This window comes from Cyprinus carpio, chromosome B10 (genome assembly GCF_018340385.1).
Source record: "Cyprinus carpio isolate SPL01 chromosome B10, ASM1834038v1, whole genome shotgun sequence".
NCBI classification, from domain to species: Eukaryota; Metazoa; Chordata; class Actinopteri; order Cypriniformes; family Cyprinidae; genus Cyprinus; species Cyprinus carpio.
In genome coordinates this window covers 1313219-1340318 of record NC_056606.1, presented here as the reverse complement: position 1 = coordinate 1340318, position 27100 = coordinate 1313219, and the positions used below count along the sequence as shown (strand labels likewise).

The following is a 27100-nucleotide window of genomic DNA, read 5'->3' as shown; positions in this document are numbered from 1 at the left end:
ACAAGCATACAACAAACAAGACTCATGACAAAAATCACTCCAAGAGCAAACAGTGTTCTGTTCCCAATTAATATGAGGATTATGACGGGAAACCCAAAGATATCCAATACCACGGGAACTAGAGGAGAGTCAATTAACAGGAGAGAGATCTCCTCAGTGTGATTAGCAGAGAGGTGATGAGCTTGATGACACCAGTACTTATGGTGACTGATGGTATAATTTGACCACCGAGAACTTGAACAGATATGGGATGTGGAAGCTTAACCACAGGAATGTCAAGCTGAAAAGCAAAAGAGGGGTTGATGAAATTACCCTCTGCTCCCGAGTCCAACAAGGACTGGCAGTTGTGGAATTTATTGGCCCATTGTAGTCTGACCGGAAGAGTAGCAGAAGAGGATTTTTCTAGAGATACACCACCCGTCAATAACCTCTGGTCTATTGACAGGCTTGGGCTTTTGCCAGGCAATTGGTAACAAAATGGCCGGCCGCGCTCCACAATAGAGACACAGTCCATTGCTTCTCCGGCAATCCTTCTCCTCCCTGGTCAGTCATGTTCTGCCCACCTGCATGGGTTCCAGATTGAGAGCAGGACTGACTGTAACATGAGAAGAGTCTGCCAAAGGAAATGAAAACTGACACGTGTGTTGATCACAGCATTGCAGATGAGTATCCACATGAATCGCCAGTTCAATCAAACCATCCAGACTAGTGGACAAATCCAAAGCGAAAATCTCCTTTTGGATACGGTCAGCCAACCCATGCAGGAACTGGTTCCACTGTGCCTCCTCGTTCCATTTGCACTCCTCTGCCAGAGTGTGGAAATCAATAGAATAGTCCATAACAGAGCAGTTGCCTTACTGTAAATCTGCCAACTCCCAGGCCGCCTCCTGACCCAAAACCCCTTGATCAAACACTCTCTTAAATTCTTTGGTAAATGACTGAAAGGAGGAGCAGCAAGGATGTTGATTTTCCCATACCGCTGTTTCCTACAGAGCAGCATGTCCAGATAACAGAGTAATCATTAACGCCACCTTAGATCGTTCCGTAGGAAACAACGTGGGTTGAAGTGTGAAAAACAAAAATAATTTATTCACAAAAGCTTGACATTCTGTGGCTCACCAGAATAGGAGGCAGGTGGGGGGTAGACAAGGCTCACCATGATGATCCACTCGCTCAGATGGACGGGGGGAACAGGCTGTGGGGCTGGCACAGAGGGTGCTCCGGCTATATCTGTCTTGAGCTGCCGAAGCTGGGCAGTTACCTCGGGACACCTGCGCCACCAAGGCTTGCACCGCACAACCCGTTGCCATGATCTGTTCCTCCTGTTGATCCAAACAAGCCTTGTTTCTGGTAAGGAATACTGGTAAGGAATCTTGGTTGGATCGTTATGTCAGGGTATTTCAGGAAAACACTCGAGATTCAGTTTCAAGTGCACAAAAGTTTTATTTTCTAAAGACCCAAATGGCAAAGGCATAAAGATAACAGGAAAATAGTGGGTGCAGATAATAAACCCCTCAGCAGCACAGGGCAAGCAGACTGAGATCCTGGACAACAGTCAAAGAAACACGTAGTATCCACAGAGAATAGCAAGAGTTCCTCAGTAACAGGTGGTTCTACAATAAACCAGCAGTAACTCCACAGGGTAGCATCCACAACGGTCAGAGCCGAGTGCAGCAAATGGGAGACAAGGAGAACACTGAACAAAGAACGAGAGTGAGCAAACAACGATCCGACAGGGAATGAACTACAAACAACTCAATATAAAGGGCGCAGCTGATCAGCACCAGCTAACACTGATCGCTAATCAGTGATCAGGCTTTGCCCAACAACGCAGGTAACAGCAACACACACACACACACACAATAGAGAAGGAATCCACAGACCTGCGAACAATGACAAAACCGACCACTCAGATCATTAGGATCAAGTCAGTTAGAAATACCAAGGGTTCACACAACACAAGGGGAGTCCACTTTTAGCTATTATGCTGCCCGCTGTTGGAACAAGCTTTTAGAAGAGATCAGATGTGCTAAAACATTAGCCACATTTAAATCTAGACTCAAAACCTATTTGTTTAGCTGTGCATTTATTGAATGAGCACTGTGCTACATCTGAACTAATTGCACTGTATTTTATGTATAACCTTTCCTATTTTAACTGTTTTAAATAAATTTTTAAATAAATTTTTAAATCATTTAAAGAGTTTTTAAATTCCTTGTTTTATTGTTGTGATTATGATTTATTTATTTTTTAAATTATTAATTTACTTTCTTAAAGTTTGCGACCGGTAATGTCCCGGTACTCCCGATGGCCAGTACATCCCTGCATAGCAGTGATTTGTTTCTGAATGAATCCGCATTTTGAACAAATTGGAAGAACAATTGATTCCATGGCCCATTCATAAAGAGAGCATGAATCAGCCATTTGAATAGAATCGAATGAATAAATGACTCAATGACTTCAGACATTTACAGCCACCTACTGGCAGGTGTAGTGTTTCATAATCCTCCCTTTTTTGATAAAAAACTATTGCAAAATGAAAGTATTTCCATTAACCGATTTTACGCATCTAAAACCTAACTTTTCCTTTCACGATAAGTCATGGTGGCAGATGTTGGTAGGTTTATGTATGACGCAGCCACCGCACTACCCATTATTTTTAATCGAAGGAGACGCATGCGTATCTTTAGCAATGAAGTGTTTCTCGGATGTTATAGTACATTAAAGAATGATATTTGACTTTTACACACGCCAGATGACCCATAAATGTGAAAAGGGTTTCCATTGCAGTTTTGCAATATATTCTTTCTTTGAATTGCCTGAAAAACCACCTCATGCAAGCATAAAAACTTTTTTATGACATATGGGAGTTTTGTGAAATCTCCTTGTTTCCTGGTTATGTTTTCCATGTTCAAATAAAATATTTCTTTGTAAAGCTCATTTTCGTAATGTCTATTTAATGCTTTCCTTAATGAATACAATAATGGCTTCAGGGCAGTCGTGGCCTAATGGTTAGAGAGTCAGACTTGTAACCCGAAGGTCACAGGTTTGAAACTCGAACACAATTGGCTATTGCAGGCAAAATAGCGCAAGTCAATCAGGCTTTCTCTCTCTGAAAATAGAGTAGCTGACACTTCTTGTTGAACTGTTGTATAAAACCCACCATAATGCAATCTCGTGTTGGTTTGAATATCACTCACTGTATGATTGGTTACAGCTGAAACATTTTACCAAGCTAACTACTAAGAACTTCATGAGATCAGTTCAGATCATTTATTTATTTATTTTTTTCATTAATAGGAATCTATTCCAGTGACGTTTACTGAATTGCTGAATTATTTCATTGTTAATCTTATTTGCATGTATAGGATATTTCAGCTAAAAAAAAAAAACTTAAAATAATGCATTCAAAGTAAATGTGGAAAGAAAGTGGTGGCAGAGTAGAAATATATTAGATTGTCTATCATTGGGAAGAGAAAAATGACACCTTGTTGAACGTATTACACTTTGTGCATTTATTTTAAAAAAATCTGGAAAAAAGCAAAACAAAGATACAGTTTTAAGATACATACAGCACACACTCATACACACTCAGTTGTTTTTGGAATCAGTATTATTAATCATTTCTTTGTGTGGCATATTTAGTACAGTAAAAAAAAGGAAAACAGTATACTGAGGTCCAGTCAGTAAAGTCTTTACTGCATGTCCTGCTTTACACAGTATTGGTCAAGTTACAGAGGAATTTAGGAATATGTTAAATTTTTAAAGGAAATAAATGCAATTCATTAAAGAACTGGTACTATGTACAGTTTTATACAGTTAAAGTCCAGGCTCAGAGTGCTTTAAGACTCGTGTCCTAAATACTCCAAAGATGTATTTGTATCAAACTGACCCCATCACATCTTAACAGATTTGTCTTTCTTCGCAAAAGTCCAGCTTTGGCTTACTAAAAAAACTATAAAGTACTACAAACTGAAGTATCTGCCCTTCATTTTATTGATCATGTTTTATAGGACTAAATAAAAAAAACAAGCCAAAAATGATGCTAATGTTAAAACTTGTGACTGTAAACTATAGTTACTGGGATGCTGTCAATATTAATACAACACAAACGGTGCTTTATCAGGGCATGTCAACCTTTGGTAAACCTGAAATGCTTTTGGACAAAAAAAAAATAAAATAAAAAATTCTATAACAGAAACACAGAGCTGATAGTCCGGTCTTAAACAGTACTAATATCCTCAATATCATAAAAAAATGGAAAACTGTCATTGGGAATAATCTGAATAATCAGAAACATAAAAGGAATGGTTCACCCAAAAAATGAAAATGAGCTCTTAAGCCATCCTAAGTGTATATGACTTAGTTCTTTCAGACAAATACAATCAGAGTTATATTTAAAAGCGTCCTGGCTCATCCAAGCTTTATAACTGCAGTGAATGGCTGTTATTTTTAAACAGTCCAAAAGAAGTCCAATAAAGCGCATCCATCTTTAATAAAAAGTGCCTCACATGGCTCACATGTTGTTGTGTACACTACGTAACACAGCGTAAATGATCCGCAACAGGGGTCACACACACTACACGAGCGGACAACATCGGTCACCCAACGTTTCCATCTGATCCCCAAACCACATTTTGTCACGAAAACACAAGCGAGAAGTGGAACGTGAATGATGTGAAGGAGGTCAGGAAGAAATTAGCGCTGCAAGCTGTTTGCATGACGATCTGTTCTAGAAAAGTTTGCTTCATTTCTTGTGTCCAAACTTGTTCCATGTTGCTGCTGCTGTTTTACTTCCACTGACCTCAACACATGCCTTGCTCTCTCACTGGCTGCAGCTCATCGCTGACCGGTCCAGATATTTAGAGTGCTAGATGTTTGTTTGGTGTCAGCGAGCTTCTTTGATTAATCATTGAGTAGTTCACACAAAGATTGCTGAGCGCTGATCACCCAGTGATGGGCTTAAAATCCTGTAGTGTGAACTTCGCTGAACTGTCACATGCACGTTCACAACAGAACGTTGTTCCAGTGGATGATGTAGGACGTCTGCGTAGCGCAATCTCTGGTGAGAATATGCTAGTCTTGCGAGAAACAGTGTTTGTTTACTTTAGCAAAGGAAAACCAGTCTCCTCTTGGCTTATATCAAACTCCTCTGACATTTTTCTTTACAAATCCCTGTTTTATACTTCTAATTCGTGACCGCTGTTTTTTGCTCTCTCCTCTGTGCTTTTCTGCATTTGTCACTTCTCAGTGGTGCATGACGTCATCCGCCGGAACAGCATTTTATTGTGAAAATGCATATGACAGTTGATGGAAGCTAGAGATTACTGTGTATAAAGTTTTAAATATGAATATTTTTCTTACACAAGTGCGTGGATTCACCACAGGAGGCCTTTATTCACCCCCCAGAGCCGTGTGAGGCACGTTTTATCATGGATTGGTGCACTTTATTGGACTTCTTTTGGACTATTGCAAAATAACAGCTTTTCACTGACATTATACAGCTTGGAAGAGCCAGGACAATTTTTAATATACCTCAGATTGGATTTGTCTGAAAGAAGAAAGTCATATACATCTAAGATGCCTTGATGGTGAGTAAATCATGGGCTAATTTTCATTTTTTGGGTGAACTATCCCTTTAAGGATTGTCCTGTATTTGTGTGCAATGTTGTTCTTAATGAATGGAATGATTCATTTATGAAGATTACGAATGTTTGCACCTCCACCGAAACACTCCACATTACTCTGGGTAAGATTTGACAAGAACTATTGAATCCTGTAAGCCAGAATTAAGAACTTCAATATGGATGAATGTCAACACAGACAGCTATGGAAGTGTTAACAGAGTGCTGTGGAAGTGCAGAGGTTTACGGTGTATCAGTGAAGTCTCTGGGTTTATTTGCTGTCTGTGTCCTCAAGGGGCGAGGGGCTGCTGTCTCTCGTGGGAAGCAAGTCGTAGTTCTTTGGTAGGTCGTATGGATCTTGACAAAATGGCCCGTTGCAGTTGTTGTTAGAGAGTGTGTGGACAGAACTGATGGTCGGCTCTGGATAGGGAAAAACACAGGTTTGAACCATTACATGGCTTACATACTGTTATCTTACTAATTATTTATAAATACCAAAAACAGCAGTTTCTGTTCTGCAGGAGAGTTGAGTCCCATTGTGGAAACAACAAGCAGCTTCAAGCACAGCAAAGCCAAAAATCAGTAATAAAGGGTTAAAGGGATACTCCACCCCAAAATGAAAGTTTTGTCATTAATCACTTACCCCCATGTCATTCCAAACCCGTAAAATCTTTGTTCATCTTCGGAACACAATTTAAGATATTTTGGATGAAAACAGGGAGGCCTGTGACTGTCCCATAGACTGCCAAGTAAATAACAGTGTCAAGGTCCATAAAAGGTATGAAAGTCGTCATCAGAATACTCCATCTGTCAGGTTTCAGGTAGAGGGATGAGGCGAGGACTCAGTGATGCAGAGAGAAGGGCTCTTTAATAATAATAAAATAAAATAAACAAACTAAAACTACCCCGTGGGGAAACAGAAAAAAACTTGACCAGCAAGGCAAGGCAAGGCAAGGCACGGGGAACACAGACAAACATTTGACAACAAACTAGCAACCACACTGCAAACAGAAGGAGAATAAATAGGGAGCTAATGAGGAGGGTAACGAGGGAACACATGTGGGGCAAATTAAATCAATAATCAGGTAAGGAGATGGGTGGGGTCAAGACAATTGATGAGCACATGGCACACAGAAACGAAGACAAAAGCCATGTGCCCACACAAAACAAAAACACAAGCACATGGCCAGCAAACCAATCATTGACCGTGACACTGTTATTTATTTGGCAGTCTATGGGACAGTCACAGGCCTCCCGGATTTCATCCAAAATATCTTAAATTGTGTTCCGAAGACGAACAAAGCTTTTACGGGTTTGGAACGACATGGGGTGATTAGTGATTAATGACAAAATTTTCATTTTGGGGTGTAGTGTCCTTTTAAAAACTAAAATGTTTTCAAAAGATTCTGGATGAGAAAGTAATTATATAAAAGTGCTACCTTTAATATCATTTTATATCAGAGGTTCTCAACCATATGAAAGAGTACTAGATTATTGTATGCTGATTACAGGAGTTTTCCTGTTGTTTTGCTGCATATGGGTGAAAGTGTCTTAGACCGCTGGAGCAACTGCTAGCACATTTTTGCTCTTATGTGCAGCAAGACAAAATACTGATGCAAGCATCAAACAACAGCAACAATGAAAGCCAAAAAATGGCTCCAAATCATTTGTTCATGTTACAGAATGTCTCAGGTTACTTGTAACATGTTAAATGGTTTCCTAAATAGGAACGAGACACTGCGTCCTCTAGGGGTCGCTATGGGGAATGCCTCATCATGACCCAGTTCTAAAGCATACATTCAAAAACACCAACAACACATTGGCTGGTGACAGCCCATGACGTCACTACTAGTGCAACAATAGTATAAATAGGCTCCGGGAGAACACGTCATCCACTTCTTTGTCTGAATCTTGCATCCGAAACATGGCAGGAAACCTAGAGGACGCAGTGTCTCATTCCCTACTTAGGGAACCATGGTTACATAAGTAACCTGAGATGTTCCCTTTTAAGGGAACTTCAAACTGCATCCTCTAGGGGTCGATATGGGAAACGGTATACCCACGGCACCATGCTGAGGGGAGTGCATGCCAGAAAACCATGGTGAGCCCTAAGTACCAACTCTCCCCTTGGATGTTGGACGGTGGTCCGTGACATTGTTCCCGATGGCCAAAAGCCTAGGCTACATACCCCAAGCAACTTGGGGGACCAGACTCCTGAGCCCGGGGTAAAGCTCAAGGCTTGGAAATCAGGAATAGATTCCTTTAAGGGGATATGACCAAGAGCCCAGCATCATACTAAGTCTTGGCCTGTCACACAGAGGCTACCGCTTGCTCTGCATGAGCTTGCTGAAGGAACTGTCTCCAAAGACCCCAAGTAGTAACACCCTGTTGGGTAGCAGAAAACTTTAACAAGGCTGTGAACAACCTGAGAGACACATCCACACAATGCCTGCAGAGCAGAATTAGGACTGTACCCACTAATAATTAAAATCCAAAAAATGCCATTAAATTCCATGCGCACCTAAAAAGCATCATACTGTACTAAGACTCTCCACCATAAAGCCTTAAACTACTTAAACTAAGAACTGAACCCAGAGAAAAGCCCCCTTAGCCAGCTGGTCTCAAAACTGACTTTACAATCCAAAACCCCAGCTAGACTAAAACAAATCATTAAAACACAGAAAGAGGAATATCTGAAACACTGGACAGAAGCAACAGCTCAACAAAGTAAATTAGAATGCTATCTGTCTCTAAACAGAGAATATAAATGGGCAGAATACCTAAACACAGTGGTAGACCCTAAACTAAGAAAAGTCCTGACCATGTACAGACTCAGTGACCATCACCTCACTATAGAGACAGACAGACACAGACAGACCTGGCTACAAAAAGAAGACAGATTGTGTCCACACTCTCACAACATGAAGTGGAAACAGAACTGCACTTTTTAACAACATGCCCTAATTATACACAAATTAGGGAAACTTTCTTCCCCCAATTCACAAACCAGCACAAAGACTTCAACTGGCTGCAAGGTACGTCAAGTCCTGCCACGATAAAAGGACAAGCAGAAGAACAGAAGCACAAGTCACAGCCAGAAGAAAACACTGTACAACACACATAAACTGACGTGACAGGATCCAGTCCTTCTCCTGTCTCTTTACTGGAATTTTTATTAGTACTTTCGTTTTACTGAATACAGATATATAGACTCTATATGCTATAGGGTACTTCTTTTCTTATGTATATTTGTGTTAAATGTCTTTTAAAATGTTTCTATGCTTTGGCAATGTAAAGATACTTTTTTACCATGCAAATAAAGCTACTTGAATCTTGAATCTATATATTTAGAAATGGATCGTACAGGAGCCCCGTTCAAGAAGCTACCTGAAGAAGCCTCTAGTCCGGACCATCAGTAAGGTGGTTACTATGAAGTCATAGAACCAACCAAAACATCATAGGTCCAGCATAGGAGACTGTAATGCATGAAGTTCCTACCTAACCTTGGTCAGGTGGAAAGATGGTGGTTATAGGGGAATTAGGAAGGGGAAGATAAGGGCAGATGTAAAAGCCCCCAAGGAGATGAGTAGGGACTCAAGTATCACTCTGAACCAGACGAAAGCGCTGACGCCTTGACTGGATCACATCCCTTAGGTCTTTCCTACCTCCCTTTGACCCGCGATTCCTCCTACCCCTACCCGCAGGTGGGGGAGGAGTGTGAGCCACGACACTAGCCTTCTGTGCCTGTCTCTGATCCTCAGACTGAGATGGGCCATGACCCCTGTGTTGTTCAGGCTCAGACCTGGACCTTCATGGAATGAAGGATTTGAAGGCCGCTGAGCGCACCTTTGCCTCTCTGAACTTCTCAACCACCGTCTCGACGGAGGTACCAAAAAGTTTGGAAGGCGAAACCGGAGCATCGAGAAGAAAGCCTCTCTCTTTCTTCCCGATATCTGCTAGGTTCACCCACAGATGTCTCTCCGTTACTACCATAGCCGCCATGGACCTGCCCATAGCAGAGGCGGTCTGCTTAGTGGCATGGAGAGCAAGATCCGTGGTGCGGCGCAACTCAGCTACCTAATTGGGAGAAAGGCCCTTGCCTTTATCCAGGTCTTTCAGCAGGTCAGTCTGATATGCCTGGAGCACCGCCATGGTGTGCAATGAAGCGAAAGCCTGACCTGCCATTCAAGCGAGATGTATCCTGAAGGGGCTTAGATGTCAAGGAGGGAGTCTTAAGAGAGGATTTTTTCCCCCACAGAGAGATAGCTAGCCAGCGTCTCTTTTACAGGGGGCATCTTCTCATAGCTGCTTTTGTGCATCACCTCGATGTTGGCATAACTCTTATGCTGGAATCTATGGATGCGTGAGGAAAATGGCCTCTTCCATTCCTTCTCGATCTCTGTATGGAGATCAGGAAGAAAAGGAAGGCTCAACTGAACTAGAAGATTATGGCCAGAAAGATAACGTTCATCGAGATGACCTCACGACATCACTTTCTTGGCCCGCTTCCACAGCAAGTCAAGCCTCGCCGTGGAGCGATCCATGACTTCCAAAAGCTCATCATACACAGGCAGGAGGATTGGGAAGGCTCAGCCTCAGCTTCTTCGCCCTCCTCAGATATCTCTTGCTCTTCCTGGGCCGAACCCAGCAGAGCACTGGCCCCTGGATCAGATGATGTTAATGAAATAATATCATCCTCCAGCTCATCCACAGCCGACGAACGTGCGAGAGAAAGCCCCTCTTTAAACTCATCAGCCAGATCCACCTGCGATCCCCACAAGCTCATTCTCCTCCGTGCCTTGGTTGTGGTGTGTTGTGTACTGAGGGGAGGGGATGGGTTCCCCTCTTTCCTCGAATAGAGAGACAAACGAGAACAGAGCTTTTCATTGGAAAATGCTCGCAGTGAACGCAGATTGCCCCCTCAAGGACATTGTGTGTGTCCTCTTCGCCCAAACAAAAGACGCAGAGATTATGTTTCATCAGGTGTGAAATAATGATGCCATGGATGCACATATCCTCTAAACGCCTTGCTAGTGCTCGCCATAATGAAGGAATAAAGATTACTCTTACCATGGAAATGCACTCTTCAAACAAAACAGTCAGTGAAAATGAAGAAGAGGATGACATGTTCTCCCGGAGCCTATGTATACTATAGTCGCACCAGTAGTGACATTATGGGCTGTCGCCGGCCAACGTGTTATTTTTGAATGTATGCTTCAGACATGGGTCACGACGAGGCATTCCCCATAGCGACCCCTAGAGGATACAGTTCGAAGTTCCCTTGAAAGGCAATCGGTAACAGGAAAAATGACTAAACAGAGGAATGTATTGTTATACTTCAGAATGTAGTTTTCCAGTAGTGTAGCATTAAGATCCTGAAGTGTACAGCTTCACTGTGTGGTGTGAGTCAAAGAAATGTTGATGATCTAAAGTAAGCAATAGTGCACTGTGGTTGAAGCACTGAGGGAAGAGCTGCGTGTCTTTAGCTGTGTCTCGAGTGTCAGTGGAAGATGAACGCTCAGAGAGAGACTGTAGTGTAGTTGACTGATGAAGGGCTCAGTGCTGTTTTTTTGGAGCACCTGCATAAATATGATGGGAATGTTTTCTGTAGTAAGAGATGTGTTGACAGTCAGATAAAAGGTGCTTCTGCTCGGATCTTTCAGATGGAAATTGTCATTATTAACAGGCTTTCTCTGGGTAGTCTGTCCTCATCTGCAGTGCCTGTACAAACGGGCCGGGGTGAGGGCTGATGGAAAAGACAGGCGTGACGGCCCAATTAATGTATGTGTGGTGACATGATGTGAACACAACAGCTGCTCTCGCACGACTCATGGTTACTCATTTTCTGCTAGTTGAGGAACTGATGTGAATGCCTTCAGGTTTGTAAGGATACATCACATCTGTGCTGCATTACTGGAGACTTCAGGCTGTTCATACGGAGTGGATATGTAATCCCATCAAGGGTAAAACTGTTCATATGAAGTACAAATAAAATCGGCTGACTATAACTTTTAAATATTGGAATGTAGTTTAGAAAATAATAGTGAGTCCATTTCTAATACAGATCTATCATGACAACTCTCTGAAGATTTTAGCATGGTGATAGATATGTCAATGTTAATGTATTTGGTCTTAGCAGAATATATCTGCTACACTGCTGCTGTTGGTTATTGCTGTAGTTGTAGATTATTGTTGCTGCTGCAAGCAAGTACAGGAACTTTCTACTGCCAATGCATTCCGCGATATGGTGCTGTGAGTATTTAAGACATACTGCTGCTGCACAAATAGCATATAAACTAACCTGCAGCAGATCTATACAGGTGGAGCTGGGGAAGGCGGAGGGTTTCAGAGGAACTCTAGTGAATGCAAACCAGCCATGTAAATGTATGCAACATTGGCTGTGTATGTAACATGAACAAATAATTATCTTGTACCATGTAGTTTAATGCTGTTAATACCATCAGTTTGCATTAACAACAACCCACCAGCCGAGTCATGTAAAGTTTCATAAGAGATCTTGGCATTTATTATGTTTGCTTTGAATAATGAAAGTGCACGGCTCGCTGCTGTGGCTGGATCTGTTATTCTCTTACCAACTTCATAGACGTTTTTGTTGGCAGGGCTGGAGGCATGTATCTCAGTATATGGCGTGTCTCTATAAGCGGGAGACATCATCTCCACATAGCCGCACTCCGAGCTCTTGGTCAACAGCAGAGGAGGGTCTTTGATGGTGGCATAAGGGTTCTCTGAGCTGTTTAGAGAGCTGGAGCTGGTGTGATAGGGCACGCTCTTCACCAGATCTACAGACAGAGAGAAGGGGTCAAATCATCACACATTTACTCACCCTCAACCTGTATGCCTTCTTCACAAAGCAAAGAACATATTTTGGAACACGCAAGGGTGCAAACAACCCTGCACCCCACTGACATTTTTCAAAATAGTGTCTTTTGTGTCCACCGAAGAAATGCATACATGTTTCATGAGTAAATGAGAGAAGTTCCTTCTATGCTTGCTAAATGATCATTTACCTCGCAGTGACTTTCCCATGTAATGCCTGTCAACTCCATAAGCTCCTAATAAGAGAATAAAGACAGAAGTAGTTAAACTAATGCAGTCTTTTTGTTGGCACAGCTTACAGCTGCAAATGCTACGAATGCTGCATGTGAAATGACGAGTGTTTGTACAGAGGCGGTCAGGAAACGAGTCACCGCACAGATACTCTTCTGTAACTTTTTGTTAACGCTGGGCTAATGAACATTATCGTGTCAAATGTTTGGCTGCTGTGTTTGTTGTGGTCATGGTGGCTGGATGTCACACCGAGCTCATTGAAGGATCCTCCTTGTTTCCAGTCGGCCGGTAGAGTTCCTGTGTGATCCAGCGGGGATGGACGTTTCCTCGGCTCAGCATTCTTCACATTCACAAACAACTGATTGTTCTTTGGCTGTCAGGTGGAAGAAAAACAACAATTATAGTCAGTGTCTTTTCATAATTCCTCAATTCTGGTCAGCTTCTACTCCTAAAACCATGAGTTAGAATGGCGGTTTTAGATTCTTGATTAAATAAAGCTTGCGGTCAACATTCCATTTTTGTGTACATTTTGTACAAAATGACACCTTATTTTACTCAAAAATAAAAAAAAAAAAATTCAGTGGAAAAGCTGTATTCAGCAGCAGTATCTTGTAAGAAGCCCAGAATATTAGTCCTTTATTCCCAGAGCTGTCTGTTAGTAGAGTAGCACCTTTCCAAAGGGCAGGTTATTGACGTGAGGTGGGCTGCTGCACTGGGTCAGCGTGTGGTAGCTGGGGTTGGAGAAATAGTTACTGTTGGGAAGGACGTCAGTCTGCGGGAGCGCCTCTACAAACAGGAAACACATCACACACATATGGGATGAAATTACACTCAAAATGATTTATAGACGCACGCACAATTATCCATGTACTACATAAATTTTATACATGTATCTTACCACAAACAAATGCCTTTCAATTTGAGTGTGTGGAATTTGGGATTTAATGATTGTGTAGCGATTTGTACAAATACAGACATGTTTGCGAATATAAATGTTCTGTCCTGCTTTATTATATCATAAATTGCTCATGCAAAAAGGAATCTGTGCATAAGTGGATCAGGTGACGCGTGCATTAACTGACGTCTAGTTCGAGTCGATCTTGTTCAGTTAATTTGGATTTTGAGACTTTATTTTCCGCAGTTTACAGAATTTCACGTCCCACACACACAATATTTGTGGATCAGGCGACGTGCGTGCGTGCATTCATTCACGTCTCTTCTGAGTCGATTCTGTTTGATTCATTTGAAGTTTGAGTCTTTCGTTTCGCCCTTTCAGCCCAATCCACGCACACACAGCTCACGATCCACGCGAAATCAGTGACCACTAGATGGCACTAGCCCCACTCACATGTGCGCATTCCATTGTGTAAAGTTTCATGAATGTTACATTGTGTTTTCTTTGTTTCTTTTTGGTTTGGCTATTCTCCTCTAAAGTAGAAATATAATAAAGATGTTTTATTGAACTTATTCTAACTTAACTTGTCTTAAGACACAGAATAGCTTATTAATTTTGCCAGACAAGAACTTCACATTGTCAGTTATATTCCTTTCTTGTATTATTATTATTATTATTATTATTATTATTATAATACAAAGATGAAGTAGATGATGCTGATTAGCCATATCCACACTGCAGTTTGAGAGAAATGCACCTTTCATATAGGTCTACAGCACTGCACACGCTGCAGCCTTTTCATTATCAGGATAAAATAAAGTCAACCAAACTTATAGACACACTATAGAATCTAGATACATTGGTTAATTAAAACAGCCTGTAGTACAATCTGTGCCTGAGTTCAGGCCAAGCACATCTTTGCTCATGTGAAGAGGATGATTTTTCATGTGAAGAAGACCATGAATTAATTTTTTTTTTTTAGTAAGCGGGTTAAGTACAAAGCCTGGTTTATAGGCCTCATAAATAATAGTCTGTAGCATTCAAATTCGAATAGCCAACATTGTGAATATGGAAACATTTGGATTTGTGCCAAATGAGAGAGTAGGAAAGAGGATTATAGGGCCAAAAAAAACATCTCCAGAATAAAGTCATTAGCCTATAATGCGAGATTAAACTCATTAAATATCCAGAAAGATGTAGAAATCAAATATTGAGAATAAAAATAATGAAATTTCGAGAATAAAGTCTTTCATCAGCATCGTCAACTTCATCTTTGCAGCCGACACTGACATTAGTAATAAGTAGCCTATATAAAATATGTTCTAGCTATTTATGCGATCCGCTTGAGCACAGAATAGGCTATAGCCTATAAAACACTCGTTTAGTGTAGTTTAGTTTAAGTTAATTTAATAATTTAATTAAATATAAAACATGCAATTACTAATGGCTTAAATGAGCGACTATAATTACCCCTTAAATAATATTAATAATAATACAAGGAAGGAATAACTGACAACGTGCAGTTGAATTACAGAAGAAAAAAACAAGGTACCATCACAAAGTTCTTGTTTGATACAAAATATAACATTTGTATTCACAATACAAGGAAGGTATTTGAACAAAATGCTGCACATTAATGTAATTCTTAATTCTGCAGACACCGGTTGAAAAGCATTTGTTTCAGTGTAGTGACGCACATTTGCGAATATTTCAAATCGTGTACACGTTAATAAATTGCACTGGGCCTTGTTCGTTGGCAGTTGTGTGTGTAGGACGTGAAATGCTGTAAACTGCCAAAAATAAAGTCTCAAAATCCAAATTAACTTAACAAGATCGACTCGAACTAGACGTCAGTTAATGCACGCGTCACCTGATCCACTTATGCACAGATTCCTTTTTGCATGAGCAATTTATGATATAATAATGCAGAACATAACATTTATATTTGCAAACATGTCTGTATTTGTACAAATCGCTACACAATCATTAAATCCCAAATTCCACACACTCAAATTGAAAGGCATTTGTTTGTGGTTAGTAAGATATATGTATAAAATGTATGCAGTACATGGATAACTGGATAATCTATTAATCATTTTAAGTCTCATTTCATCCCATACACACACGTCTCCTCGAGAGAATTACACAGGAAATTGTAAGAATGAGAGGAAATGTCATCGTTATGCTGACCTGCGATGGCGTAAGGTGTTGGCCCTCATGGTAGGGGTGTATGTGACTGCAGGCATCGTGGATTCTTTGCCTTTCTGTTTCTTGCGGTAAATGATGAAGAGGAGCAGGAGGATGAGCAGGAGGAGCACCAGAACGATGATTCCTGCGACTGCACTGATCTGATATGAGTCCACAGGCACAGCGGCGCTCGTCAAGCTGTTGAGATTCCCTACGATGATCCCGCCGGCTGAGAAAGACAGCAAACTTCAGAGTCACACAGTCAAAGAGCAACACGAGAGAATCCCACGGAGCGAAACCTCGCTGTGCGTCCATGTGACAGAACCAGACGGTCAGTGTAGCCGTGAAGCATCTACACTGGACATATAGTGCCTTGGAAAAGTATTCATACCCCTTCATTTTTTTTACATTTTATGTCATGTCGCAGCCTTATTTTAAACTTCTTTAAATGACTTTTTTTTTCCACATCAAGCTACACTCCATACACCATAATGACAAAGCACAAAAACTTGACAACTTTGCAAATTTATTACAAATAAAACACTGAAATAGGTACATTGCATAAGTATTCAAAGCTTTAACTCAGTAGTTGAAGCACATATTCAGGTTTCTCCAGAAATATTTGATTGGTTCAGGCTCTGGCTGGGCCACTCAAGGACATTTTTATTGTTGTCTATAAGTCACTCCTGCTGTGTGCTTACAGTCATTGTCCTGTTGGAAGGCCTTCTGCCCAGTCTGAGGTTCTGAATGCTCTGGACTAGGTTTTCATTAAGGCTATTTCAATATTTTGGTGCACTGAGCGTTCCTTCTACTCCCTACGAGTCCCTCAGTCCCTGCCGCTGAAAAACAGCCCCACAGCATGAGGCTCTACCCAGCACACTTTACTTTTGCGATGCTACTCTGCAGGTGATGAGCAGTGAAGCCTACAGAGCAGGATTTTTTCTGAACTCTTCCCCAGAACTGTGGCTTGATGCAGTCCTGCCTCTGAGCACTAGAGGCAGTTCTTTTGACCTCAGGGCTTGTTGGTGTTTGCTCTTATATGCATTATCAGCTGTTAGATTTTTTATTAAGACATGTGCCTTTCCAAATCATACCCATTCAATTGAATTTTCCACATCTACAAGCGACATGAATACTCTTGAGTTAAATGTAAAGTTGTCTCAGAAAAGGGTATGAATACTTATGTAATGGAATCATTTCACTTTTTATTTCTAACAAATCTGCAAAGATTGATGTGGTAAAAAAAAAAACCAATATAAAGCAGTTTAACATAAGGCTGTAACAAAACAAAATGTGAAAAAAATTAAGGGGTATGAATACTTTCTAAGGCACCATTTCTATTTCTGATGTTGGGATTTTTTTGCTATTCTAAAACAGCCTGTTCATACCGATGGATACAAAGGAAACAAATATTCTACGTACAGCGGGTAAAATAAGTATTGAAAACATCACCATTTTTTCTCAGTAAATATATACAAGGTGCTGTTGACTTGAAATTTCACCAGATGTCGGGTAAAACCCAAGTCATCTATACATACAAATAAAACAAAACAAATAAGTTCAGAAATTAAGTTCTAGTGTAATAAAGTAGAATGACACAGGGATAAAGTATTCAACACATGAAGAAAGGGAGGTGCCAAAAAGGCATGTGTAAAGCCATGACACCAGCAGAAAATCTATCAGTAATTAGAAAGCAATCCTGCCCCTCATTTTCAGTGGAAAATTAATATCAGCTTCAGTCCCAACACCTACAGTACCAGGATGATGGAGATGATACAAGGGTGGAGATTTCAGCGAGGCAATGATCCCAAACACAGCCAAAGAAACTCTCCATTGGTTTCAGAGAAAGAAAACAAAGCTGGTAGAATGGCCAGACAATCACCTGACTTGAATCCAATAGAAAATGAGAACTAAAGGTCAGAGTTCATAGAAGAGGCCCACAGAACCTTCCAGATTTGAAGACTCTGTGGAAGAATGGACCAAAACAAAGTGAAGTGAAAGTGACGTGACATACAGCCAAGTTTGGTGACCCATACTCGGAATTGGTGCTCTGCATTTAACCCATCCGAAGTGCACACACAGCAGTGAACACACACCCGGAGCAATGCATGCGACTAGTTTCTCCATACATGAGGCGTCTTGAAGCTATCATTAACAACAAAGGCTTTTGTACAAAGTATTAAAATCAATTCCAGTAGTTCAATACTTTATCCCTGTGTCATTCTACTTTATTACACAGAACTTAATTTCTGAACTTATTTGTTTTGTTGGTTACTTAACGTTGTTTCTGACATCTGGTGAAATTTCATGTCAACAGCACCTTTAGAAATATATTTATTGAGAAAATGATGATGTGTTCAGTACTGTATTTAATAGCTGCAAGTGCTAATGTAAACTTACCCTGGTCACAGCGCATGCCTTTCCAGCCGGGGTTACAGTAGCAGGTGCCAGTCATGTGATCACAGGTGGAGTTGTTGAGACAGTCGCACACCTGCCGACAGCCGTATCCGTACGTACTTGCAGGACATTCTGGAAGCCCAGTGTAAAACCGCAGATCAGACGCAGACTCGAGCGTGTGCTTGAAAATATCAGAAAGGACGCAGCTCTGCTTTCACACACTCACTCTGTTCACAGTGGCGTCCCATGAGCCAGTGCGGCAGGTGCACTGACCGAGATGTGCATCGCAGTCTGACGACAAGTCTGCGCTGAAAAAATCTCAACACTGGACACGCCTGAACACAGTCCTTGCCGTGCGGAAGGCCCAGCGGACAGCCTGCAGGACACAGCAGAACCATGGGGTCAGTCGAGAGTGCACAGGCTGGAGGTCAGAGGTGATGAGTTGTACTCACGCTGTGTGCAGTACATTTGCCCCGTCCAGCCGAGGCCCGTACACTTACACTCGCGCTATGTCCATACGCGCTGTCCAGAACGCCCCGTTGTGACAGTTACAGGTGTGGACTAGCAGATGTTTGGGACCCCACACTGACCCCGGGGACACGCTACGGGCGTGAACACACATACATGTTACATCCCTTTTGGTCAAAAATTATGGAAAAACAGCAATCGTGTGAAAAAGTACATGCCCAATTTGACACACCACCAAACAAAGAAAACGTATCTCAAACGTATCCCTGCACCCACCGTTTCCACCCTGAAACATGTCGTTCAAACCGGAAACGCCCTTCGTAGCAAAACGGAGAGCACACCGGTTTGAGCTTGAACTTGCCCCATGGTGAAAACAGAAGCAAACTGCTCTGGTCATGTGACAATTAGCATTAAATGTGACACTGCACATATTTAATTGAGACCCTTTATTTTTTCCATATTTGCAGAAAATGCACTAAAACACCAGTCAGTAATATTTTTAGAGCTTTATAAATGAAAACCTTCTTCACGGTCACCTTTGTAACCGGTGGGATTAAATACTTTTATTTACAAAGGGACGCAATCAATTAATCAATTATTATTTTTTTTTAAGACATTTATAACTTAAAATATTTCCATTTCAAATTTATTGTGTTCATTGAACTTTCTATTCATCAAAGAAATCTTGGAAAAAAAATAAAAAATGTATCCACAAAAACATTAACCTGCAAAAAACAGTTTTACCGGCATTTTTCACTAAATAACATGCGCCTTGGTGAGCAGAAGTAACTTTCTACCCCAACAAAAAAAAAAAAAAACATTTGTTTGCAATCTCTTTTACAGGTAGTGTGTAAAAACACCAGCAGATCAATGTGTTTCTTATTTGCTTCTCTTTATGATCACGCAGGTGGCGCTAGAGACCACAGACACTCAATGCAGTAAAAGCACAAAGAAGGCCATGATTAAACCAAAGTCATGGGTAAAAACAAACTCTGTTCCTAATGCTACTGAGTGAAAACTTTCACTGAGCATCGTCTTTATATTGGACCATCCGCTTACAGGAGAAGAGCTACATCAGCTGAGTCGCATTAAAGGAACCACATGGGATCTGGTTTGTCCAGATGTGGAAAGTAACATTTTCTATAATTTATAACAACCCCGCAGTTACAGCTATAATATTATCACCGGAGGATACACACTCCAAACTATATTTTTTTTACTATAAAATCTCACACCAATGTATTTGTTAGTGCAGAGTAGTGAGTATGTGCAATAGACACATCAGTAAACAAAACACAAAATCACATCACATCACATGATACAATGCTGGAGACTCAACATCTGCTATAAATTACAGATTGTGTGGGATTTCCAGTAAGGATTTTAAACCATATCATAGTACTTAGACTGCTCTCATCAGAGTTACAAATCATCTGATCATGGTTGTAGCTCTCTATTAGGCTATGGGATCTTAGCACTTCTGGTTCGCGTTCGACCTATTGGACCATAACTTCTTTTGAATAGACTAGAAAAGGAATGTTGGCATTAGTGGACATTTACACTTGGCATTGTTCAAATCAAACTTATCTGACCGTCATTAATTGTGGCAGTGAATGAAGAGGTATCATACCAATCACAGTTGCACTATGGAGTACCCTCATGCTCGTACTATAGGACCCATACTTTTCACTCTTTACATCAGGGAGTGGGGAACGTTGATCCTGGATGCCTGTGTCCCTGCAGAGTTTAGCTCCAAACCCTAATCTACAAACACACCTGAACAAGCTAATGGCAAGGTCTTCAGGATACAGGTAGGTTTCACTTTTGTTTCAGGTTTGGAGCTAAACTCTACGGATCAGCAAGGTGGGTCTCCAGGCTCTCACGTGTCCACCACCCCTGCTTTACATGTTACTCTTGGGAGATATCATCACGGAAACATGTGTGTTAAGTTTTACACTTGTATTTTGATGATGTACTCTAACCCGCGCAAATCTATTGACGGAACGTGAACCATGCGTAGTTGAGGATAACATAAAAAAATGTGCTCTATGAACTAGATGATTTGTAAGGGAAAAAACACACACGCGCTCTGTTTGCTATTGTTCCCTCCCTTTATTAAGAGCTACTCAATCATGCAGCAGAACTAAAATTTGTTGTATTAATGAACTATCATAAAAGCACTATTTTCCAGGTTAACCTAACTTTAAAGCTGCTGATTTTACAATCTGAATGGTATCAAGTGCAATATATAATAAAGGGGGCTTGAACTTTGTTTAAGTTGTTTAAAGAGGGAAAAAAAAGCTTTTTTGAAAAGCATATGAGGATATGACAGACATCAGCTCTGCATCCATAACTAAACCCTTCCTGACCCAGAGATTCCAAGCCATGACAGTATCTGCAGAACTGTGTGGGTGATAATGAGAGAAAAGTGTGTGTAGACAGACCACAATCTCTTCAGACACAAAGAGGAAAGGCCAACATTAAGGGCTGAGGGGTTACAGTAGAGCAACAACTTTTTGATCAATTTTTGCTGGAGTCAACATTTTTTGAGCAATGGTTGCTCCAGCTTGATGTCACTTTCAAGATGAGATAAGGGCCTAACAAATTTCTATCTTAGAATGCATTCTGATCGGACCGTGGTACATGCTGTGGAGTCTCACCTGGGTGACCTCACTCGACATGCAAACATTGCTCCAAAAGTTGTCCACGTGTATCATAAGCACTAAGATCACTCACAATGCAATGATATCAGGAAACCTAGAAAGCAAGGAATTATTCAGCAGAACATTAACCTGTAAGCTACATCAGAAATTGAGATGAACGCATTGTCAAACAGTTGTGCACTGGAAATCAAATGCACTGTCAACCCAAGATACTAGGCTGACGCACTCTATAAAAACATATATCGCAGGCAGTCAACTGTTTCTGACGCGTCCTTATGTCTCCCCACTTTGGGAACTTTGAATATGATTGAATAAGTAAGTCAATCTCTGTTCTGAACCCCTGAAAGAACCCATTTAACCTGAATTTTATAATGATTTATGTTTTTGTCATAACTAGATGATTAACTCCAAACACTGCAAACCACTCATTGTGGATCGCTGACACAGAAACTGCACAACCCAGATCCAACGACATAACTTTTAACACACACATGCGTCATCTAGTGTGTCACTGCCTATTAAATTGCCCACAGAGCACAGATCTCTTCATCAACTATATGTTTATATGCTCGGTGACCACCTAACAACACCATCTTGGCACGCTGTCTTCCCCCACGTAACTATGCGTGCAGCTTGAACTTTACGCGACTAGTTATCTTGTGCACATGATTTACGCTGCTAAATATGTGATTCCGCCATTCTTAGTGTCCATCCTTCTAGACACACAGCTGTCTTACGATTCCTAGTTTTTGATCTGTGTTCGCACCGCTTCTATGTAATAGGAAATGTAAACAATTCTTGTTTATCTTTACATATAGTATGACTAGGTTAAAGTTCGACACATTAACACTGAGTCTACGTAGTGGCTTAGTGGGTGTATTTTTTACTGTTTCTTTTGTCACTGTCATTGTCTTCGTCTTTTATGTCGTTATTTATGTAGTAGCCCCACACAGAGATGGCCTGTGAGGCACCGCACTTTCTTCGATTCCACGTTCGTAGCTTATCGTCCCCAGCCACATCGCACGACGCGAATCCCCGAAGAAAGCTGACGCAACTGATGATATTCCATTGATCGATTGAAGAACTTGACTTTTTTCGGTATTTACAAAGAGCCTGCCAGATCGGATTTCTGTATTGTGTCAAAGAGCAGAATCCCTGGGACCGAGAGACAAGACTCCACCTTTTAGAATGTTCTTTAGTGTGTGATTGCACAGAATGACTGAGTCGCGGGGCATTGTCCTGACGCACCGCTCACTTGCCGAGATCGCAGGGGGTAGCACTGGACACGAAGCCATCGATGGTGGATTACATGTGCCGATTGATTTAGCTGCAGGTGCAGCGTCCACGCACAGTCTTACCGACCTGCCACTGGGAACACACTGCACACACGGACAGACAGATCGTCAACACCACCGGCCGCTGTACACAACCCCCCACCAGACATCAAGAAGATTATCCTGGCACCGAGTGGAAATGCTAAATTGGCCTGGCATGAAGAAGACACACAAACACCACATGGCATTTGAGAAGTTTCACACATTTTTCCTCATGGTCTGACGCTCCAGATCCTGTAGAGAACAGCCTGTGACTGTAGAAGTTGATTTTTTGTTTTTGAGAAGTTTTTCTGGTGTTGTTCTATGTGTTTCGTGTACAGCAGAACGCCGTCCACCTTGTGAACCCTGGGCAGACCAGTCACATGGAACACTAAAAATTCACGGAGGTCCACATGATGTGACCAGGAGGACCACGTGACACTTGTTGGATGAGCGCAGTTGCGGACAGGCCTGGCTCCAGCGGTGCACCAATAGAAACCGCGGAGAACAGAACTGCGAGCACGTGGGAAAAACATGGGAGAACAGAGCTGGTGGATGAGAAAGGGTGGATCGCATAGACAGGGCACGGCGCGAGGGACACAGACAGGCATGCGATGTGTTTGAGCACTACCACTGCTGCTATGGCAGGTGGTTTCCTCTGACATCCTAGGTGCACACCTCGCACGCACCCTATCCGCGTTGAACCAACGAACGCTCCGTCCCTATACAGTTACAAGCGAAACAGAGAGCAGTTTGTCCCCCAGCGGCCCTCGGCGCCAACCCACACTGTCTACAAGTGAATTGCCTGTGGGAAACACCCACACCCACCAAACACAAAACACAGCTACATGTAGAGTCACAGAAAAATACATTCTCTCAAAATGGCTTCGTCACAAAAACTTACCCAGTAACACTTTATATTAACTCACGCTCTCATATATTATGCATTGTTTATGACTTGCAATGCACATTTTAACACTTTATGATTCCTTGAATATATACAAACAGTGATAATTCCATCGATTAGTCTACTTCATTGTTACACCACTTTAGAAAAGTCTAACAGTCACACCTAACCTGGGAGCTATAAACACGCACAACACAGAAGCATGAAGGTCAACGTTTTTTTAATGAATACACAACGAGCGGTCATTCCAAGGCAGGCAGCGCAGCAGGATCGACCACGAAACAACTCAAAATGCCATTCAAAACAAAACCATAACAGCGTTAGAACTAAAGATAGGGTTGCATACCGCCGGGACGGAGATAGGGGAGGGGAGCATGCATCATACTAAAGGAGGACACACTCGTGAAATGGAGAATACCTACAAGCAAACAGGAAAGAACCAAAAATGGAGGTATCACAACATACTGACGCCACAGGGGGAAAGCCAAAACAAAAAAACGGCCCAAGAGGGTGTGACCATACTGTATACGTCGGCATTAAACAACAAAAAACAGATCTTATAATGCATTTACCAATATTTGTTTTGAAGAGATTAATCATGCATCGACAATGTAAAATTGATGAATATTTTTATACTGCATCCAAAACAAAACAAGCTTTAAGGTAAAGTGCGTACCAAACTTCACCGTTGCTATTGGGAACAGAAGCTCAATGTTTTGTATTGGACGATATCCGATTACTGCTTCAATGAGTTCACCTCGCCCATCCGTTCTTTGATAAATGATACGTGAAATTTCCACTGTGCTGACCTGACGTGAACCCCCAGACTACAAAGAGTGACTAGATAATGAGGGAGCTTGGAATGGGATGAGATGAGATGAGATGGGATGGTGCAGCTCAGTGACTCATGATGATGACTTACAGTTCAGTAGTTAAGCTTTTTAAAGTTCTGAATCGACCTGAACCAACTGTTTCCTAAAACAAATTTGCTGTGTCTGAAGCACTGAAAAAACTCCACGCTGCCACCGTCTCAAAGCACTAAAAGATGTTACAAACTCCTGATCAACCACATATGATGACAAAGCCACAAACTAATTTCCAATTTCAAGAAAATGTAATCTATTACATTGGAATCTGGCCACATAATTAAATTAAATACCATTAAATATGTGTGTCATTAGGCACTGCTTGGCAAACTAGGTCAGTTAGAAGGAATTAAGTATAATTTTCCCTTGTGTATTATATGTGCATAAGTACTGACATTCATTAACTTATTTAAAACATGGACCTACATTATAAAACACTGACCTGAGATCAGTTCAAATTCACTAAACACTCATTCATGGGATCGCCAGATTAATGCCACCGCAGCCGGATAGCACACTGGATTTTTAATATGTTTTCGACGCAAAAATTTTGCCTCCATTTGCTTAAAATCCCATACATGCATACAATCTTTGGAAGTTTGAACCACTGATTCAAACAAAAAGATTCATAAATATTACAAAGCTTTATGTAGCAATGTTCCAAAAGAGCCCATCACTACTTATAGGACTAAATAATTAGGGCTTCTCCAGAAGCTATGTTCTGATCTTCGTTTCATTTCCCCCCTTCACCTCCTGATGGCGTGCACACACACATATACTGGCTCAGTGAATGAACGAAATTAAAGCCAATCAAAGTCCATGCTGCTGAAAAAGAGCTTGATCACTGGAAGTGGCAGAAGATATACGATGCAGAGCGTGCTTATAATAAAGCAGAACGATATTGTGCGTTGGTGTGCTAATATAGTTATTGTTATGGTTATCGTTGTTGGTGTGGAACTGGCCAGCAAAACCCCAGTAAACTGGCCAGGAGAAATGAGATGAGTTGTTTGGCGGCTCTCAGTCCGAGCGCTGTAGTGGCGACTGTGCTGCAAGAACACAGACAAAAGCTCTTTTGAGAGCGTGGTGTGTGCTGTTAGGAGCTGGAGATCATTCCCAGTTGCAGCGGCCCTGAGGAAACACTGCTGAGGGCATCAGTATGCTGCTGGAGTCCTGCGGCAAACCCAGGAATGGTGGGGAGGCGAACACCGACATGCCGTACAAACATAATAACACATCTACACAAACGCTGACATGACCTGCTGCTGAGGCACTTAGGGATACTTCATCACAAAAATACAAATTTGCTCCCAACCCGTATTTAAACCTGAGTTTAAAAGAATGTTGGTAACCAAACAATTGCTTATCCGCATTGACTTTCAAAATACGGAAAAAATTACTATGGAAGTCAATGGTGCACGGTGATGTTCTGTTTTGGTTTAGTTTTCCATGTGTTTCTGATTCAGTTCCTCGTTAGTTTCCATGGTTTTTGATTAAATTACTCTACACCTGTTTCAGTTCTCCCACGAATACTTTTTGGGCCCGTGATCCTTCAAGCCATGACTCACGACTTTAAGCGTTCCAAGCTAGTCACGTCAAACTGCCTGAGCACAAGGAATTGTAGCTAGATTATTAATTTTACTGAAACGATATATTGTCCTAAAGTACATCTGGGAGTACATCGATCTAGTACGAGTTCACGGGTGGGAAGTCATGGGTTAGACTGCCGTTCCAGTGCACTTTCACAAGTAGAAGTTTGGAAAAACACAGGTTACAGGTTGCCTAGAATGTATGGAAGCAGATCAGTCTCAAATATAATTCACGCAAAAAACACGATTCACACATGCGTAGACAATTTCACATGCATGAAACCTAATTCACGTACACACAAAAAAAATTCACGTGCGTGAAAAAAATATATTCACAAAAAGCAGTTCACATGCGCAAAATAAAATTATATATTCATAAAATACATTTCACAAATGCAAAACACAATTCGTAGATATACAACTGTGCACCAAAACCTTTGAATGTTTAAAAATATGCAGTGTCACAGATATTTTCAAATGCTCGTCATTTACTACGAATCCCACTCGGTTGTGTGTGTGTGTGTTTTGAGACTTTTTCCTGGCAGGGCTTATGATATGATTTGTTTATTTGTTACTCTTTAGCCAATCAGATGCGAGCTTACCATTCAACCAATCATATCATAAGCCACTGAGGGTGCATTCAAGGAAGTAGTTTTGCACATGTTCAGATGAAGTCACAATAATGGCAGAAGCTTCCTTTGTTTGAGATTACCCGTCAGAAAAGGAAGTGCTAAAAATGGCTAAAAATGGGCTTCACTTGTCTCAATTGAGTTTCAATTGGTGCGCTGTGTCCATTTCTTTACTGTCTATGGGATTACTGATGTAAGGTTTAAGTTTTCCGTTCGTGCAAATCCTGCGCAAAAGGTGCGCAGAATCGTGCTCACTTGAATGCACTCTCAGTGGCTTATGATATGATTGGTTGAATGGTAAGCTCGCATCTGATTGGCTAAAAGTACGACAGACCCGCACATGGGAAAGAGAGGCTCTGCCAGAAAAGTCTCAAAACACACACACACAAATCCGGATTGGATTCGTAGTAAATGACGATTTGTACATTCAGAACACTTTCGTACATTTTAAACACATTCAAAGATTTTTTGTACACAGTTGTATATCTACATGGTAT

The 27100-nt window shown here is 41.3% G+C and overlaps 1 protein-coding gene across 1 annotated transcript in view; it reads right to left on the bottom strand.

Annotated features, from left to right (window-relative positions):
* Positions 1 to 5522: 5522 nt before the first annotated feature.
* LOC109110677 (multiple epidermal growth factor-like domains protein 10) overlaps positions 5523 to 27100 on the bottom strand; it is a 47622-nt gene continuing 26044 nt past the window's right edge. The window contains 8 exon segments of the mRNA XM_042731956.1: positions 5523 to 6044; positions 12218 to 12424; positions 12653 to 12697; positions 12942 to 13065; positions 13363 to 13478; positions 15778 to 15791; positions 15793 to 16003; positions 18175 to 18352. Of these exon segments, the coding sequence (XP_042587890.1) occupies positions 5896 to 6044; positions 12218 to 12424; positions 12653 to 12697; positions 12942 to 13065; positions 13363 to 13478; positions 15778 to 15791; positions 15793 to 16003; positions 18175 to 18352 (1044 nt within the window). The 3' untranslated portion in view covers positions 5523 to 5895.